Source organism: Osmia bicornis, chromosome 14, assembly GCF_907164935.1.
Source record: "Osmia bicornis bicornis chromosome 14, iOsmBic2.1, whole genome shotgun sequence".
Taxonomy (NCBI): Eukaryota; Metazoa; Arthropoda; class Insecta; order Hymenoptera; family Megachilidae; genus Osmia; species Osmia bicornis.
Genome location: NC_060229.1, coordinates 293,247 through 309,736, shown reverse-complemented (window position 1 = coordinate 309,736; position 16,490 = coordinate 293,247). Strand labels below are relative to the sequence as shown.

Genomic DNA, 16,490 nt, shown 5'->3' with positions numbered 1-16,490 from the left:
ACGTTAAGTAAAATTTTCACAGAGGCCTTCCATTCTGAATCATTGAGAACACTATTTTGATTCTACTGGTGACATACTGGTTCCACGTCAGTTTACCAACAAGTTAAAATATTCATTGACAAACGTCTGCCAGTTTCTGGTTTCTGTCGTGCATAAGAAATTGTAACACACCCCTCGGACACCCTTTACGTCCAAACATCATAGTACCTTATGTTTATGATATAGCATTATAATTCAACAGCTATACCATAATAGGTACCTGTCAATTCATCGAATCACGCAAGATACCTAGATGTTCGATATTAGATACGGAAGAATAGAATGACAACACGTCAATTATTTTGTTCTTCAGGTAGGAGGATTTTACTTTCTACCTTTATATAAAATCATTTTCATCTTCTTGCATCAGATCGGTCTACACGTGATCGTTTGTTGTTGTACACGTGCCATCAGTTTTGCTACACATGAAACACAAGTGTGAAATTTTTAAGATTCTAAAATTCTAAAGCTTCAAAGTTTCAAAAGTTTCAACTTAATCGATTCAGCTTAAGTTCTAACCATTCAGTGTTACAGAAAAAATGGAATATCGTAAGAAGAATGCATTCCAGTTACCTTGTTATAAGGCATTCAAAAAGTATTTGATATTTATGGGACTATATCCATTTCAAACGGAACAAAGTCATAAAATTATCGTGACCGTGATGGTTTTCACTATAATCAGCCTCTTAACACCGTCAGTAAGTAGAATCAATTGATCCGAAATAAGAAGAAAATTATAAAACAAATACGGTTGACCAATTATAACGAACATTTTGATATATATGTAATAATAATAATATTATTAATTTTCCGGTCGATTATTATATTCCAAGCTGCTAAAAACATATTCGTCAATGCGCGAACACGATTTGGACACAGTTATGGAATGTGTGCCAGTTATAGTTTCAACGCTGGTTGCCTTGATAAAAATACTAAATCACAACATTAACAGGAAAAAGGTATTTAGATCACTGAATTGATGTATTAAAGAATATACCAAAATCATCAAGTACTACCACTTTGCAGTTTGAAAACATGTTCGACCGTATGGCTAAACAATGGGAAGTCTCTGAGATCAATGGCGAATTACACGTTCTGAATGAAATCATCGAGCAAGGAAGTAGAATGGGCAGTTTATATAGAAGTAATACATTCTATAAAATTTTTCAATAATGCGCTGTTAATTTTAAAAGTAACGTAAATCAATTTTTGAAAAATTGAATAAAACTTTCGATTTCTTTCAGTTAGTTTATGGGGATTTCTGGTACTATTCGTATCACTTCCGTTGTCTTCTCCTTTTTTGGATATCGTTGCACCGTTAAATGAAACCCGAGCAGAATTACCCTTATTCCAGCTGAATTATATCGTAGACACCGATGATCATTTTTATATAGTTCATTTACATTCGGCGTGGTGTTCCCTTGTAGTTGTGTTGATTATAACCACCATCGATTCATTGTACATGGTTATCATTCATTACTGCTGCGGGTTGTTTGCTATTTGCGGGTAAGTTTAATTATGTATTCACTATAAAGTATAATAGGTAAGCACGATTTTTCTACATAATTATTTATTAAAATTTTCAAATATATCACGTACTCATAATAATATTTATATCAACGGAAGGAATAAAAATTAAACAAATATATGTATATTGTAGTCCCTGAGAATTTATAGTGGGACACTCATCAGCTTTATCCATCTATCTCTTTAAATTGATACATTAATCAACCAAAATGTTATACACGTTCCATTGTCAACAACCAAATAATTTTTATTTAAATATACTCAGGTATCAGGTTAAGAAAGCAACGAAAGTCGGAAGAGCGATTGATATTAAAGACAATAGATTTAAAAGCTGTGTGATCACTCATTATGAAGCCATCAGGTTAATAGAAATACAAATTAATACTAAATTATGAAAAAGCACAGAATTCACTTAATTTCTTCTTTCGTTACACACCGAAGCTTTTACGAGGATATGGACGAAAGTACTCGTACCAGTTACTTGTTTCAAGTTGGGTTAAACATGATTGGTATCACTGTAACAGCTGTTCAAGTAAGGGTTGTTCTGTCAAGAAACAAAAATTCGATAGTTATATTAATTGGCAAATTGTTATACACACGAATTCTTTTATTCATTAGGCTGTTATGTACGTTGATCAACCGAGGGAATCTCTTAGAATTGTTATGTTCCTATTGGGTCAACAATTTCATCTGTACGCCCTCAGTGTACCTGGCCAAGTGATGTTAGATCGAAGTTTGGAGTTAATTAATGATATGTACGTATACATGCATCAAACATATTACATATGTATACAATATTCCGTGGATCATTGACTCACATATCACGAAACGTGTTAATTAGTTTTGATGTACTTGAAAGCGATATAAAAATTTTATGATAGTTACGTTTCTAAATGGCACGAGATACCATTGAAATTCGAGAAAACACTCCACATAATGCAAATTAGATGCAGCAAACCATGTAAGCTATCAGCAGGAGGATTATACGAAATGAACATCGAGAATTTTGGAACGGTATGTACTATATTATCATATTGATATAATTGTCGTGACGTGAAAGTAACAATTAATAATCAAAGTGATTTTGTTTGAAGATCTTTAAAACCTGTATGTCGTATTTTACAATTTTGCTATCACTGAGGGAGTGATTCATAGAAAATATTTTATGCGACGAAGAGAACTGGGTCTTATACGATATAAAACAGAATGTTATTAAGCTATGTATAAACAATATAAGTGTAAATAAATGGTACATGTGTTAACTCTTCGAATACTTCCATAAGCAGTAGATCCAGTTACGCATCCAGAGGACCATTCCCGTGGAAACAGTGTATGTACATTGATTCATCAGAGTGATTTTTACTCCCACTGCTCTTTTACTCGACGTTGCTTGGCTGTCCTCAACACAGTGAAGATCGAAGAATCCCGCGTGTAAATCAGCCGCGCGGTCATCAACGAGCGGCTAGACGAATTTGAAAAATGGAATAACATTCGTGAGGAGCGCGTTTGATAGCCGCGTTGCTTTCCACCTTATCCAGTAATAGATTTACAAAAGCAAGATCGGTGACACTTGCATGAAACCGAGCGGATGCACACAGACGGTACCGCATTAATCTTATCACGAGGTGGCTCTTTAGAAGGGCGGGGTCGCTGGTGTCATTAATCAGCCAGCCGGGACTAATAATTCGGTGTCGTGAACACGATAAGCCCGTTGTCTCCTTCATCGGGATAGCTATTCCGCGGCGAGGTTTAAAGTTTAAAATCGGAAATTATTGAAACAGCCGGACGGACCACGAAATAGGGCATAATGGTTAGTTACAGATATTCGAGTCTACGCCTACAGAGATACGCGTCAAAAATTAACATCAAATCTCACGAAGAGATCTCGGATGCATCTCGGGCACCCATTGGCAACACGTCGCGCGGGAAGTGTGCGCGTGAAGCGCGAGGAGCGGCGAAAAGATAGACGAAAGAAGAGGAGCCGACGGAACAAGCGATGGTACACGAAGGAAGAAATGGCGGGTACGCAACCGCGGAGGTGAAGATGCGTGAAAGTGGAGGTGGTTGGTAGCGATCTAATTATCTACGCGGCGGGAAGTCGCGGCCTCCCTCTGCGCTTCACCGCATTCAGGAAACAAGAGCAAATTGAAAGGTGCTCGAACGATCCAGAGGGAGCGTGTACCCTGGAGATCGTCAGGCGATTTCGGTGCACCGCGATCGGTCCCGAACCCCGATGCTCGCGCACAAAGACGAGATCGTTTTACGATCTGATATCCTTTCTTTCGATCGGGCCAACACCGTCGAATTAGCGTCTTTCGTGGTGTAGCACGTGTAAACACGGGAACAAGGATCAAGCAAACCGAAAATGATAAATGAAACCGAGATAAAAATCGATTAATTTGTTTCCTTTTCTTTTTTTTTTTCACTCGGCTGGCGTAACCGGCAATCGTTACTTTATATTCGGTATAGTATAACCATCGTATGCAGTTTAAATAAAGTAACAAATTAATCACATAAACTTACTAGAAAAAAGTATATTGTTGACACCGAAAATATAACGAAATTGTCTATTGACTTTATGGTCGTAATTGTCACAGAGGCCTTCCGTTCTGAATCATTCAGAACACTATTTTGATTTTACTGGTGACATACTAGTTCCACGTCAGTTTACCAACTAGCTAAAATATTCATTGACAAACGTCTGCCAGTTTCTGGTTTCTGTCGTGCATAAGAAATTGTAACACACCCCTCGGACACCCTTTGCGTCCAAACGTCATAGTACCTTATGTTTATGATATAGCATTATAATTCAACAGCTATGCCATAATAGGTACCTGTCAATTCATCGAATCACGCAAGATACCTAGGTGTTCGATATTAGATACAGAAGAATAGAATGACAACACGGCAATTACTTTGTTCTACAGGTAGGAGGGTTTTACTTTCTACCTTTATATAAAATCATTTTCATCTTCTTCGCAGATCGGTATACACGTGATCGTTTGTTGTTATACACGTGCCATCAGTTTTGCTACATCTAAAACACAAGTGTGTGAAAAATAATTAACGCGTTGACTATAATTCGACAGAAGGGGGATAATTTATTTCCAAATTTCCAACTGAATTAACAGTTTTTTAATCGATTCAGATTAAGTTCAGAACATTTAATGCTACAGGAAAATGAAATGCCCTGAGCGCAATGCATTCCAATTACCTTGTTATAAAGCTTTCAAAAAATATTTGACACTTATGGGACAGTATCCATATCAAACGGAACGAAGTCAGAAAATCAATGTGACTGTGATGGTTTCTACTGTAGTGAGCCTCTTAATCCCAGCAGTAAGTAGAAACGTGATTTTTAAAGACACGGATGAGGGAAATAGCAAATTTTCCGATTTTCCATTTTCCACTTTCTAAACATCCAGTTTAACATTTTTTAATTATTAAATTTATAATCATTTAATTTTACTATTTTTACTGTATTAACTTTCTATTTTATCACTATACTCCCAGCTGTTAGAAACATATTCTTCAATGCGCGAACACGACCTGGACACAGTTATGGAGTGCGTGCCAGTTATAGTCACAGCACTGGTTGCCTTGATAAAAATACTAAATCACAACATTAACAGGAAAAAGGTATTTAGGTTACTGAATTGATATATTAAGAAATATACCAAAATCATCAAGTACTACCACTTTGCAGTTTGAAAACATGTTCGACCGTATGACTGAACAATGGGATATCTCTGAGATCAATGGCGAATTACACATTCTGAATGAAATCACCGAACAAGGAAGTAGAATGGGCAGTTTATATAGAAGTAATACATTCTATAAAATTTTTCAATAATGAGCTGTTCATTTTAAAAGTAACATACACATTCAATTTTTGAAAAATTGAGTAAAATTTCAGATTTCTTCCAGGTAGTTTATGGGGATTTCTGGTGCTATTCGTATCTCTTCCGTTGTGTTCTCCGTTTTTAGATATCATTGCCCCGTTAAATGAAACTCGAGCAAAGCTACCATTATTCAAGTTGAATTACATCGTAGACATGGATGATCATTTTTATATAGTTCATTTACATTCAGCATGGTGGTCCTTTGTTATTGTGTTAATTATAACCACTATAGACTCATTATACATGGTTATTATTCATTACTCCTGTGGTTTGTTTGTCCTATGCGGGTAAGTTTAATTATTTAATCACTGAGGCAACCATTTTTAATTTAAAAAAATTTTAATAAGTATTAAAGAAGCAATATTTAAGACTGGAAAATCTTTAGTAGTGAAATGACAAAATTGTTCATCTCGAGTTACTGCTACCTAAATTTCCAAAACTATTTCTGTATTTCACCCATTTTTTCAAAATGTGTGTAGGTATCAGGTTAAGAAAGCAGCGGAAGTCGGAAGAGCGATTGATATTAAAGACAATCGATTTAAAAGCTGTGTGATCATTCATTACGAAGCCATCAGGTTCATAGAAATACAAATTAATACATACTAAATTATGAAAAAGCACAGAATTCATTTAATTTGTTCTTTCGTTACACGCGAAGCTTTTACGAGTATATGGACGAAAGTACTCGCACAAGTTACTTGTTTCAAGTTTTGTTCAACATGATTGGCATTACCTCAACAGCCGTTCAAGTAAGAATTATTATGACATACAGAACCAAAACTTAACCCTTATGTCAGCAACCCATATATAAATTTATGCGATAAATTTTAAACATTTAAAATTCTATATATATCCAGGCACATTGTTGTCCACATAAGGGTTAATTAGATTACATTGCGATACGTATGAATTCTTTTATTAATTAGGCTGTTATGTACATCGACCAACCGAGGGAGTCTCTTAAAGTTATTATGTTCCTATTGGGTCAACAATTTCATTTGTACGCCCTCAGTGTACCTGGCCAAGTGATGATAGATCGAAGTTCAGAGTTAATTAATGATATGTACGTATATTTGCCCCAAATCACGAAGCGTGTTAATTAGCTTTAATGGACTCGAATGAGATATGCAAATTCTATGACAGATACGTTTCTAAATGGCACGAGATACCATTGAAATTCGAGAAAACACTCCACATAATGCAAATTAGATGCAGCAAGCCATGTAAGCTATCAGCAGGAGGATTATACGAAATGAACATCGAGAATTTCGGAGCAGTACGTACTATTATCTTATTAATGTAATTATTGTGTAGTAACAGTTACAATTAATACTCAATATGATTTTGTTTGAAGATTGTTAAAACTTGTATGTCGTACTTTACAATTTTGCTATCATTGAGGGAGTGATTCACCGAAAATATTTGCTGTAATGGCGAGGACTCGGTTATACATATGTATACAGGGTATCAAAGAAGGAAAATGGTAAATTTATGAGTAAATAATATTTGTAAAAAGAGAAAAAATGGTAGTAAAATTGCGTTTGTATCGTAATACAAGAGCTTTTAGCAAAATTCTCGCAGTACTTAGTTTTCACCCCAAGTTTGTTTTGGATATTTATTTGGACGTTTCATTACCAGTGACACGTGTATGAAACCGAGTGGATCCACAGAGACTGTGATGCATTAATCTTATCATCAGGTGGCTTCTTAGAAGGGCGGGGTCGCTGGTGTCATTAATCAGCCAGCCGGGACTAATGATAAATCCGTTGACTCGTTCATCGGATACCTATTCCGCGGCGCGATTTGAAATTTGCAATCGGAAATTATTGAAAGAAACAGCGAAGTAGGGGATGGTTAGTTAGAGATATTCGAGTCTGCACCTACAGGGGGCACCTTCTCGCGTCAGAAATCAAGAGCAAAGCTTTCCGCGAATGCTCACGGACCAAGTCGGTTGCATCGCGGGCAACCATTGGGGAATCATGTGGAGCGGAAAGCGTGCGCGCGAGGAGCTGCGGGCAGATAGACGGAAGGAGAGAAGCCGACGGAACAAGCGATGGTACACGAAGGAAGAAACGGCGGGTACGTAACCACTGAGGTGAAGATGCGTGAAAGTTGAGGTGGTTGGTAGCGATCTAATTATCTACGCGGCGGGAAGTCGCGGCCTCCCTCTGCGCTTCACCGCATTCAGGAAACAAGAGCAAATTGAAAGGTGCTCGAACGATCCAGAGGGAGCGTGTACCCTGGAGATCGCCAGGCGATTTCGGTGCACCGCGATCGGTCCCGAACCCCGATGCTCGCGCACAAAGACGAGATCGTTTTACGATCTGATATCCTTTCTTTCGATCGGGCCAACACCGTCGAATTAGCGTCTTTCGTGGTGTAGCACGTGTAAACACGGTGAACGAGGATGAAACAGCCCGAATGATAAATGAAACCAGGCAAACGGATTAATTTGTCTGGTTCTTTCTCGCTTGGCTGCGTAGTCGGTCAACCATTGCTTTCTGCGAAATTGTTACCCGTGGTTGTACAATATTCACCGGCATTTCTTTTATTGCTATGGGTGTTTTCGTTCGGATGAATTGAAGTTTCCCATTTTTTCCAACGGATGTACCTACATATCTACATGTATCGAAAGCAAAGAAATTTTATTTTCACAATCGTATGCTTAAAAATAAAAATAACGTATAATATAACGAATAAAAAGTTATCGAATTTGTAAAAAGTGGTATAGTGGACTTTCATTATGTTGCGATACGAGCGATGGATTTCCACCATCCACCATCATAGTCTATGAAAATGATATATTTCTATTTCCTCTTCCCGTTCTCAATTGACAAATTTTCCGCTCCTACATACCTACCCGTCGGAGATAATGTAATGAGAGTCTTCTGTATTGTATATAAATAAGTTACACGGTATAGATACTTTATGCGGCTTTATGCAAAATTCAAATATTTCAGACACAAGTGTGTTCCAAGATAAAGGTTCCTAATATATGGCACAATAAACACATAAATTAATCTATCGAAAAAATTTGTCGATATTAAATTTACAGAAAACTCAGGCGAGTTGATCGGTTTGACTTCTGAAAGGCTCATTTCTCATGTACACTTACCGAGGACCGATTTATCGTTAGGCAAAACGTATTAGGATCGAGCTTGAACACCGTTCCTTCGTTTCTAATTCAACGTAGGTCGGTGATCGCGAGGAATTTCTCATGTCACGCCATGTTACATTATTTATCGATGGTGAACACCGCTTGGTAACCTTTTACCTCGCGATGCTAAAGGGCAGAATGGTGCTTTTCCGGAGCGCGAAGTCGATCGATCGATCCTTCGCAACTGTTCGTATCGTTGCTTCTTTCCTGTTTATTCGTTTAATCCATTAAGCGTCCAATCAGTTATAGCAAAATTTCCTTCAAGCCTCTGCTTTTGATGATTTGAAAATTTACTTTTTATTTTCATTTGTTATATTTCGTTCAAATGAAATGGCTGTCCAATTCTGGTTGCAATTTATTTTGGTTACTGTTGTATGGGTTTAACGGCCAGCAGTGTATGTTAAGTTTAGCGGGTGTATGCTAATTCGGAGCGCTGTAAAGAAGATTTATTGGGTAGCCAGGAACGAGTCGATTGCTTGTTTCAACTCTGACGCTTCACGCGAGATGTTTGCAACATTGTGTTGTTTAAACAAGTAAGTTGTGAATGTTTAAGATTGATGGACTTTTATCGAGGTCGTTAAGGTACTGATATGGTTATGCGAGTGATTTATTGTTCAGAATATCATTATTTTGTGATTTTTAAAATTATCTGCATGAGAAACGAGTTTTAAATAATTTTGCAGTATCTTGAAAGTTTATAGTATTGGTATGCAATGAAATAATACAACTTTATCGATTTTAGTTATTTTTGATATTTTTATTTTATTCTCTAGCTTTATTAATATCATTGTCATTAGTAGCATACCGTATTTTATTTTCAACGCCTTGTGCAGTAAAGTTGATATCAGAATGACTAGCCATTAATTGAGAGGGTACACTGTATAATGCTTAGACATTGGTATTTTCAGTATTGTCAAAATAAAAGGGGAGAAGAATTGTCTTTGTGTTTAGTAAAGATAACCGTATGGACGTCGTTTATTCGCACAAACCAAATATAGTTGCCGAGGTCTAGTCTCAAAATCGTCAGAATGGAATTCTAGCTGAGGTGACGCAATGGAATTCCGGATATAAACGCCAAGACTGAATACTATACTTTCAAAAAATAAAAGACGAAGAAGAATGTCTTTTCATTCAATATAAATTTGTAATTTGACAGTCAAGTAAGTGTTACTACTATATCCTTTTTTTTACACTGAAAAATATTACTAATTCCAAAAAGAAAACATTAATAATTTTTTAACAAAAGAAATTAATTGAAAATATAATTTTCACTGTAAATTTCTTAATTATCAGTATAATTTTATATTACACCATATGTCACTTTAATTAACTCCAAACATTCATTTCAACAAAAAAGAAAAATAGTTACCAATCTCCTCAATCTCCGAAGCTACTACGCATTAATCAAGATTCTCATTTAACACTCTCTCTTTGATTGCTCCTATAGATCCAAAATATCTGCCATCTTCTTCGTTAAACACTATGAACTATCGAAACGACAACGAAAGAAAGGAACGAAAAGGAAGATTAAACGTGAGCATCAATCAATCTACCCATCGTGCATCAAAATTTAAAAATCAATTTCACCAAGGTCTTTGAATAGAACATCCTTACTAACACATTCAATATATTCAACCAATCGAAAAATTTGACTTTGTAGCAAATTATCCTTTGAAAAATTCCCATTGAATTTATAAATTGACAAATTTTCTAGCTGGTGAAGTTGAAGATGAATAAGATAACAATTTCTATTATAAAAAATGACTTTTAATTATCCTTAGATTATCCTCATGACTAACTTCATTATATCTAAAACCCACTCGAAGAACGTTCTCCACCCTACCTTTCCGTTCCCTGGAGCAACTTAATTAACCGATCATTCCGCAAGAACTTGATCTCCCAATCTGCGAAAATCTTGAAAATTCGGGGTTGAAACGTTCCGATGTGGGAGGAGGAAGGCTGCATACAAGGAAAGGTCGAGAAAAGAAACGAAGAGAATGAGAAGGATAAGTAGGAGGAGGGTGAAGGCGAAGGCGAAGGCGAAGGCGAAGGCGAAGGCGAAGGAGAAGAAGGCGGCGGGCAAGAAAAGAGAAAGAAAACCGTCCACGGTGACGGTCAGCGAGCGCGAGATGAACCCTGACCCTTCGTCCGTTGTCGTCCATACTCGTTCCTGGTCGTTTGGGCCCTCTTTCTCCCACCCATGGGATCCAACGACTTCGTGGGGCTTTAGCGTGGGCGAAACTCGCGGCGTGGGGGTGTAAGAGGTCGGGTACGAGGTGGGCCGTGAGGAGAGGAGAATAAGAAGACGAGAAAGGGGCGGAGGGGGTGACGAGTTGGCCCGCGGGCGTCCCGAGACCGTGAGAACACCACCTATAATATTATTTAGTCTGCCTTGCATCGCTTCTCCCTTTCTCTTTCCCTTGCTTAGCTTCTATCCGCTGTTTCCTCTCGTCTCCTTTCTTCTTCTTCTTCTTCTTCTTCTTCTTCTTCTTCTTCTTCTTCTTCTTCTTTCTTGACCCTCCAGTCTGGCTGGGGATTTCACTCTGTTCTTCCTGCAGTAGGTACCACGCGTGCATGGAACGTGTCCGTCTTTCTTGCTCGTCGTGACGGAGAGGCAGCTAACTATAGGTGCTATACACGGTTTACTCTCCCGCATTAATTGCCGTCGTAAATTGTTGCACCTTTGCAACGGAGTGGCAGCACCGTGTAGAGTAGGCTCTAAATAGACGCGGGGGTGGAAAATGGTGCAGACCGTTAGGTGTGTTGGATTGTGAATTGGCGGTACCGCCGGATTAAATGGAGGTCCAAGGAAGCTACAGTCCCGGGCTTCACTCTGCAACCATCCTTCCGGTTATTATTTAAAAAAATATTCAATGAAATTTGTTTATTATAGTCTTTTTTCTTTAGGATTAAATGTTATTTCAATTTCAATTTTTAATCAAGTTTATCAACCAAGGGGGCCCTCGAATAACAGAGTATCGTAGAATTCGGACTGCAAATTGGCGAATAACTCGCTAAGGAACAAGCAACGTCGTATTTACATTGTTTATTACTCGACGTGCGTATCTGTCGTTGGTGACACACGCCATGCCGGAATTTGCTGTTCATTACTTTCACAGCTCACAGCATGTTACGTAAGTACCTCGTAATTCTTAATTCGCGACGTTTTAATGATAGCCGTGAACACAGAAGCACAGAGATTTACCGATACGTTGCTAGACAGAAACCAATTTAACCTTCGTAGCTCTAGCGTAGTGTAATTGAATGAAAAGCTGTTCGCAAAATTTGACGAACAGCTATCGAACGATTAATATTTACGAGAATATGATTAGTTAATTTTCAAATATAAGATTTTTTGGTATAATACCTACATTATTCATTATTTTTAAAATTGATTACATATTTGACTATATTAAAAAGACGTCGCGATGGTAATTAGTGATCACAGAAAAACCGTCAATTCCCATTGAAACATTATATATGCGTTAAACCCTAACTCGTTAGAGGAAGGACTAGGGGTTGTCACGAAGGCGCACGCGTATCCGCACACGCAGTCACGCGTGTATGTACCTACATACGCGAGATTACGAACGACGCGACGACGCCGCGCCGCGCCGTTTACACCGAAACGGCGAGCAATTGCGGGCCAGCTGTGGCTCTCTCTCCAGAATCCGGGGCCCGTTCCTCGCGGACGGTCCCAAGTCGTCTCGGATACCTGCCACCAGGTGTCTCCACGAGCAGTGCCCAGCAGCGAGAGGCAAGAGCAGTCGTCGGGGCGCTTTCGCACCGCCAGCATCGCGTGTGTGTCTTCTCTTTGCAGTTTTCTCGTTTGTGAACCGTCTCGCGATCGCTCATAAACGATTTCTCGCGATTAACCCCGAGTATGAAGTCGTCGGTAATCGATTTCGAACTGTGAACAAAACTGTGCTCGTTTGGACCCATCCGCAAGGACCCACAGAGCTCACCTTCGCCAATGGTGCCGGCAACACGTCGGCAACCCCTGATCCTGACCCAGGACGATTTTAACAAAGGGGGAGGATGCAACAGCAACAGCAACAGCAACAGCAGGACCAAGAGCAGGAGCAGGAGCAGGAGCAGGAGCGGGGAATCGTAATGGTCCCGTCTTCTTCGGCATCTACCAGTACAGAGGTCAGGGATGTCGCCAGTGTCACAGAGGCGGGTCTGCCGAATTTTACCCTGCAGAGTGTGGCCCTAGGACTACAGGGAGCTCTCTTGGCAGCTCTTCAGAGAGCAGCCCTGCTACCTCCCGGACACGCCGCAGCTGCAGCTTTGAATCTTCAGGCCTTAGAGACTTATCTGACCCTTCATCGCCTTCATGCCAGCAGTGCAGCACCCGGTGTCAACCAATCGGGCTCTTCAGGGCTGACTGTTACCAGTAATCAGAGGTGCTCTCCCATAAATACTGGACTCGAAAACACCCTGACATCGACGGCACAGTCGAAAAATGATCAGTTAGTCGCCGAGAGGTTGTTGCATTCCGCCGAGGACGAAGAGGAAGCGCGGTTGGATTTTATCGGAGACACTGAGGAGGATTTGGCTCTTCTCGAGGAACAGGAAGTACTGTTGCGAGACACTTCTGTAGCGACTTCCTCCGCGAATCATGAGGTGTTGTTGCGACGGATATCCGATGGTAATCGAGTCAATTCCAGCTCTACGACGGTGCAACAATCGAATCTGTCTCAAATCGTTGCTTCTTCGTTTACATCTCCGGCTTCGTCGTCGGTTTGCTCTTCCTCCTCTTCGTCCTCGTTGTCCTCCTCGTCGCCGCTCCAGGCCACGTCCACCTCCGCTGAATCCAGTATACCGCGGACGTGCAGGGCATCAAGGCCGAAAAAACAGTTCATCTGCAAGTTCTGCAGCAGACAGTTCACCAAGAGCTATAATCTACTGATACACGAGAGAACGCATACCGATGAGAGGCCCTACTCGTGCGACATTTGCGGCAAAGCTTTCCGACGGCAGGATCACCTGAGGGACCATAGGTAAGAGATTTATATTCATAATTAAGGTTGATTAAGATGCTGCGAGTCATTTAATAATGCGGTAGGTACCTCTTCTCCTTTTTAACTAGACGTTGATTAAATTTATTTTCAAGTCTTTTTTTTTTTTAGCTTCTTTAGCTTCTTTTTTCAGCTCCTCTTTAAGTCAGGTTTCTCGACATGTTCAGCTTCAGGTTCCTCTGCATTATTTCGACACATTTTATTGTCAGTTATAAATACAAAAGTAACAATACATTTTTATAAAGAATTATAAATTATTGAATCATCATCATCATAGAAAGTCCGAGCCCTGTTATATAAACTAGAAATCGTCGCGCGTATTGATAATTGAACCCAATTTACCTCTATTCAAAGAAGCCCGTTAAAAGTGCGAAAGAAAGAAAAAATTAGCCTTGCAAGGATCATTTCGCGGAAGAGACGCGGAAGATAAAGTTGCTATTACGTACGCTTATTTGCTAGAACGAAGTGTGCACAGCAAAAGTACCATTACACCAATCATGGCAGCAAGCTTTCTTCTCCGCGCGGTAAAATTTATTGCAATCTTTGTAGTGTCTAAACACGGCGAAATAATACACGTGGCTGTGTTTGGTCGAACATATAATTACGACGTCTGTGTATTAATTACGTTGATCAATTCGTGACAATTTATAGAGCTTTCCGTATCTTGATCATTAATCACCTCGACATCAATCGATACGTTCGCAATTCCCGTTCATTTCAACTCGGTAATTACGCTTAAAAATAGTCACACTTAGGCTCTTGGTTTTATTCGTTACTGGTAGTAAGACTTTGTCAATGTGTGTCATGTTCTTTGTGAGTTTAGTAAAAGGAGTTATTTATAGTAATTCAGATGCTGGTTGAAGGAGTAATTGGAATTTGTTTCAATTCAGGCTTTGACAGCTGCTGTCATCTGTTTGTGATTTTGATGTTTATATGTGTTGCAATATTATTTCTATTTATTCCATGGCCCATGGAAAGAATTTCAATATTATTTAAGTAAAATATGAAAAGTTACTATTCCCTTCAGGCTTTTATTTCAGTATTTTAGTATTCTAATTATTCTAATAGCTTCAAGATACGTATAAGACTCACTTTATTAGAGATTTTCAACCATTAGAATACTTATTTATTAAACACATGTTAATCATATAATAACCTCGGTGGCCTGCATCCCCTATAATCCTAACACCTTCAACACTCAAGAATTTATCAATAAACCAATCACCGTAACACACCTTTAATCGTTTCGTAGTCTACAAAATTTCCACGCTCCGATAGTCTAACAATCCTTAATCCCCTTAATCTCGGTAATCCTATTACCAGGATCTTCAACGGGGTTCGTAGCTCGCGTTATCCTGAGATCACTGACAATCACTTCACCGATAATGTTTTCATCGATACTATTTCACCCATTCTGAGTGCAACTAACATTTTGAAATCATCCACATTCATTTACCAGTATCAGCTTTGTATTATTATATATTTACCGTCATAAAAATAATATGATCATTGACGAGTGTTGATGAACGCATAATGTCAGTAAAACACTATAAATGTAAAAAATTGTTAATAATCTCAAAGTAACCCTCCGTCATTATTTAAACTAAACGTTAAAATAATTTCATAAGAATACAAAATTCAATCTCTCTTCTATTGCAGGTATATCCACAGCAAGGAAAAGCCGTTCAAATGCGCGGAGTGCGGTAAAGGATTCTGTCAGAGTAGGACTCTAGCCGTTCACAAGATCCTGCACATGGAAGAATCGCCGCACAAATGTCCTGTTTGCGCCAGGAGTTTCAATCAGAGGAGCAATCTGAAGACCCACCTTCTGACGCATACGGACATCAAGCCGTACCACTGTGCCTCCTGCGGCAAGGTCTTTCGCAGGAACTGCGACCTCAGGAGGCACTCGTTGACCCATAATTTGGGCGTATCAACGTCGCCACCGCCTCCAGGGATCCCTGTACCTGGCTCCAGTGCTGTTGTCCTCCAGGAGACGTCCTAGTGTTCCGTACATTCGGACCCCTCACTCTCGGAAGTAGAACAATTTTGTTTTGCACGATCGAGTGTGCCAGAGGGACCTTGAAAAGACCAATTTTGTTATTTCACTGAATTTGAAGAAGATAAATTTCTTCTTTTGTCGGTTTCACTTTGGTGCTGTTAACGATTGTCAAATATTTTGCCGTTTACTTTTTTGAATGAATTATAGATACTTTGCTGAGACATTCGGGACTCGTCTAATCGTAAGATGGGACATTTTTCCTCCTTGATTTTTTCATGTGTATTTACCTGCGTACGTATTTGTAGTCGTTTATGTTTAGAAAGTAATTTTAAGAGCATATTTGGATGATGCTACTTACAGATTTATATGCTCGTTACTTGTGTAATTGTGTTATGTAGCGAGATATTATATGTATAGGTATGTGGAGTTAGAGTAAGGAGGATCTTTTTTCTTTTGTATTTTCACACTGTGTACCTATGTACCGTGCCCGTTGTGTTTCGTTTGTACGTGTAAAATAAACTTTTATTATATTATTTTTTAAATTGTCGTTATGCTTGCCGCATGAATTACCTCAATATTTTTCCTTTGTAAATAAGACATTATTGTTACTTTTCAGAATTCTTATCATATGGAATTTTCAGGCGTAGATACGAAATTTATATTATTTTCTCAATGTTATGTTAACACTAACAATTCAACGACCTCAACTATTCTTTCCATTCAACTTTTTCGAAACGAACACGATAGCACAGAGGAAAGTATCAACGATGCAAAAGAAGAAGAAGAAGCAATAACAGCAAAGACGACAACGACGACGATGGAAAAGAGGAGGAGGAAGAAGA

General features: G+C 38.9%; 3 protein-coding genes across 3 annotated transcripts; all 3 read left to right on the top strand.

The window, feature by feature from the left end:
- The first annotated feature begins 671 nt into the window (after nucleotides 1-671).
- On the top strand, nucleotides 672-2,714 carry LOC114878677 (odorant receptor 43a-like). Its single transcript, XM_046288702.1, has 9 exons — nucleotides 672-737; nucleotides 873-998; nucleotides 1,066-1,183; nucleotides 1,284-1,545; nucleotides 1,832-1,927; nucleotides 2,008-2,098; nucleotides 2,185-2,321; nucleotides 2,448-2,580; nucleotides 2,661-2,714. The coding sequence occupies exons 1-9, from the start codon at nucleotides 702-704 to the stop codon at nucleotides 2,712-2,714; spliced, it is 1,053 nt and encodes a 350-aa protein (XP_046144658.1). The 5' UTR covers nucleotides 672-701.
- Nucleotides 2,715-4,815: 2,101 nt separating this feature from the next.
- Nucleotides 4,816-6,876, top strand: LOC114878679 (odorant receptor 49a-like). The gene is made up of 9 exons (XM_046288700.1): nucleotides 4,816-4,905; nucleotides 5,080-5,205; nucleotides 5,273-5,390; nucleotides 5,494-5,755; nucleotides 5,948-6,043; nucleotides 6,127-6,217; nucleotides 6,395-6,531; nucleotides 6,612-6,744; nucleotides 6,823-6,876. The coding sequence occupies exons 1-9, from the start codon at nucleotides 4,816-4,818 to the stop codon at nucleotides 6,874-6,876; spliced, it is 1,107 nt and encodes a 368-aa protein (XP_046144656.1).
- Nucleotides 6,877-12,372: 5,496 nt separating this feature from the next.
- On the top strand, nucleotides 12,373-16,089 carry LOC114878675 (protein sister of odd and bowel-like). Its single transcript, XM_029192754.2, has 2 exons — nucleotides 12,373-13,628; nucleotides 15,306-16,089. The coding sequence occupies exons 1-2, from the start codon at nucleotides 12,664-12,666 to the stop codon at nucleotides 15,649-15,651; spliced, it is 1,311 nt and encodes a 436-aa protein (XP_029048587.1). The 5' UTR covers nucleotides 12,373-12,663; the 3' UTR covers nucleotides 15,652-16,089.
- Nucleotides 16,090-16,490: the final 401 nt, after the last annotated feature.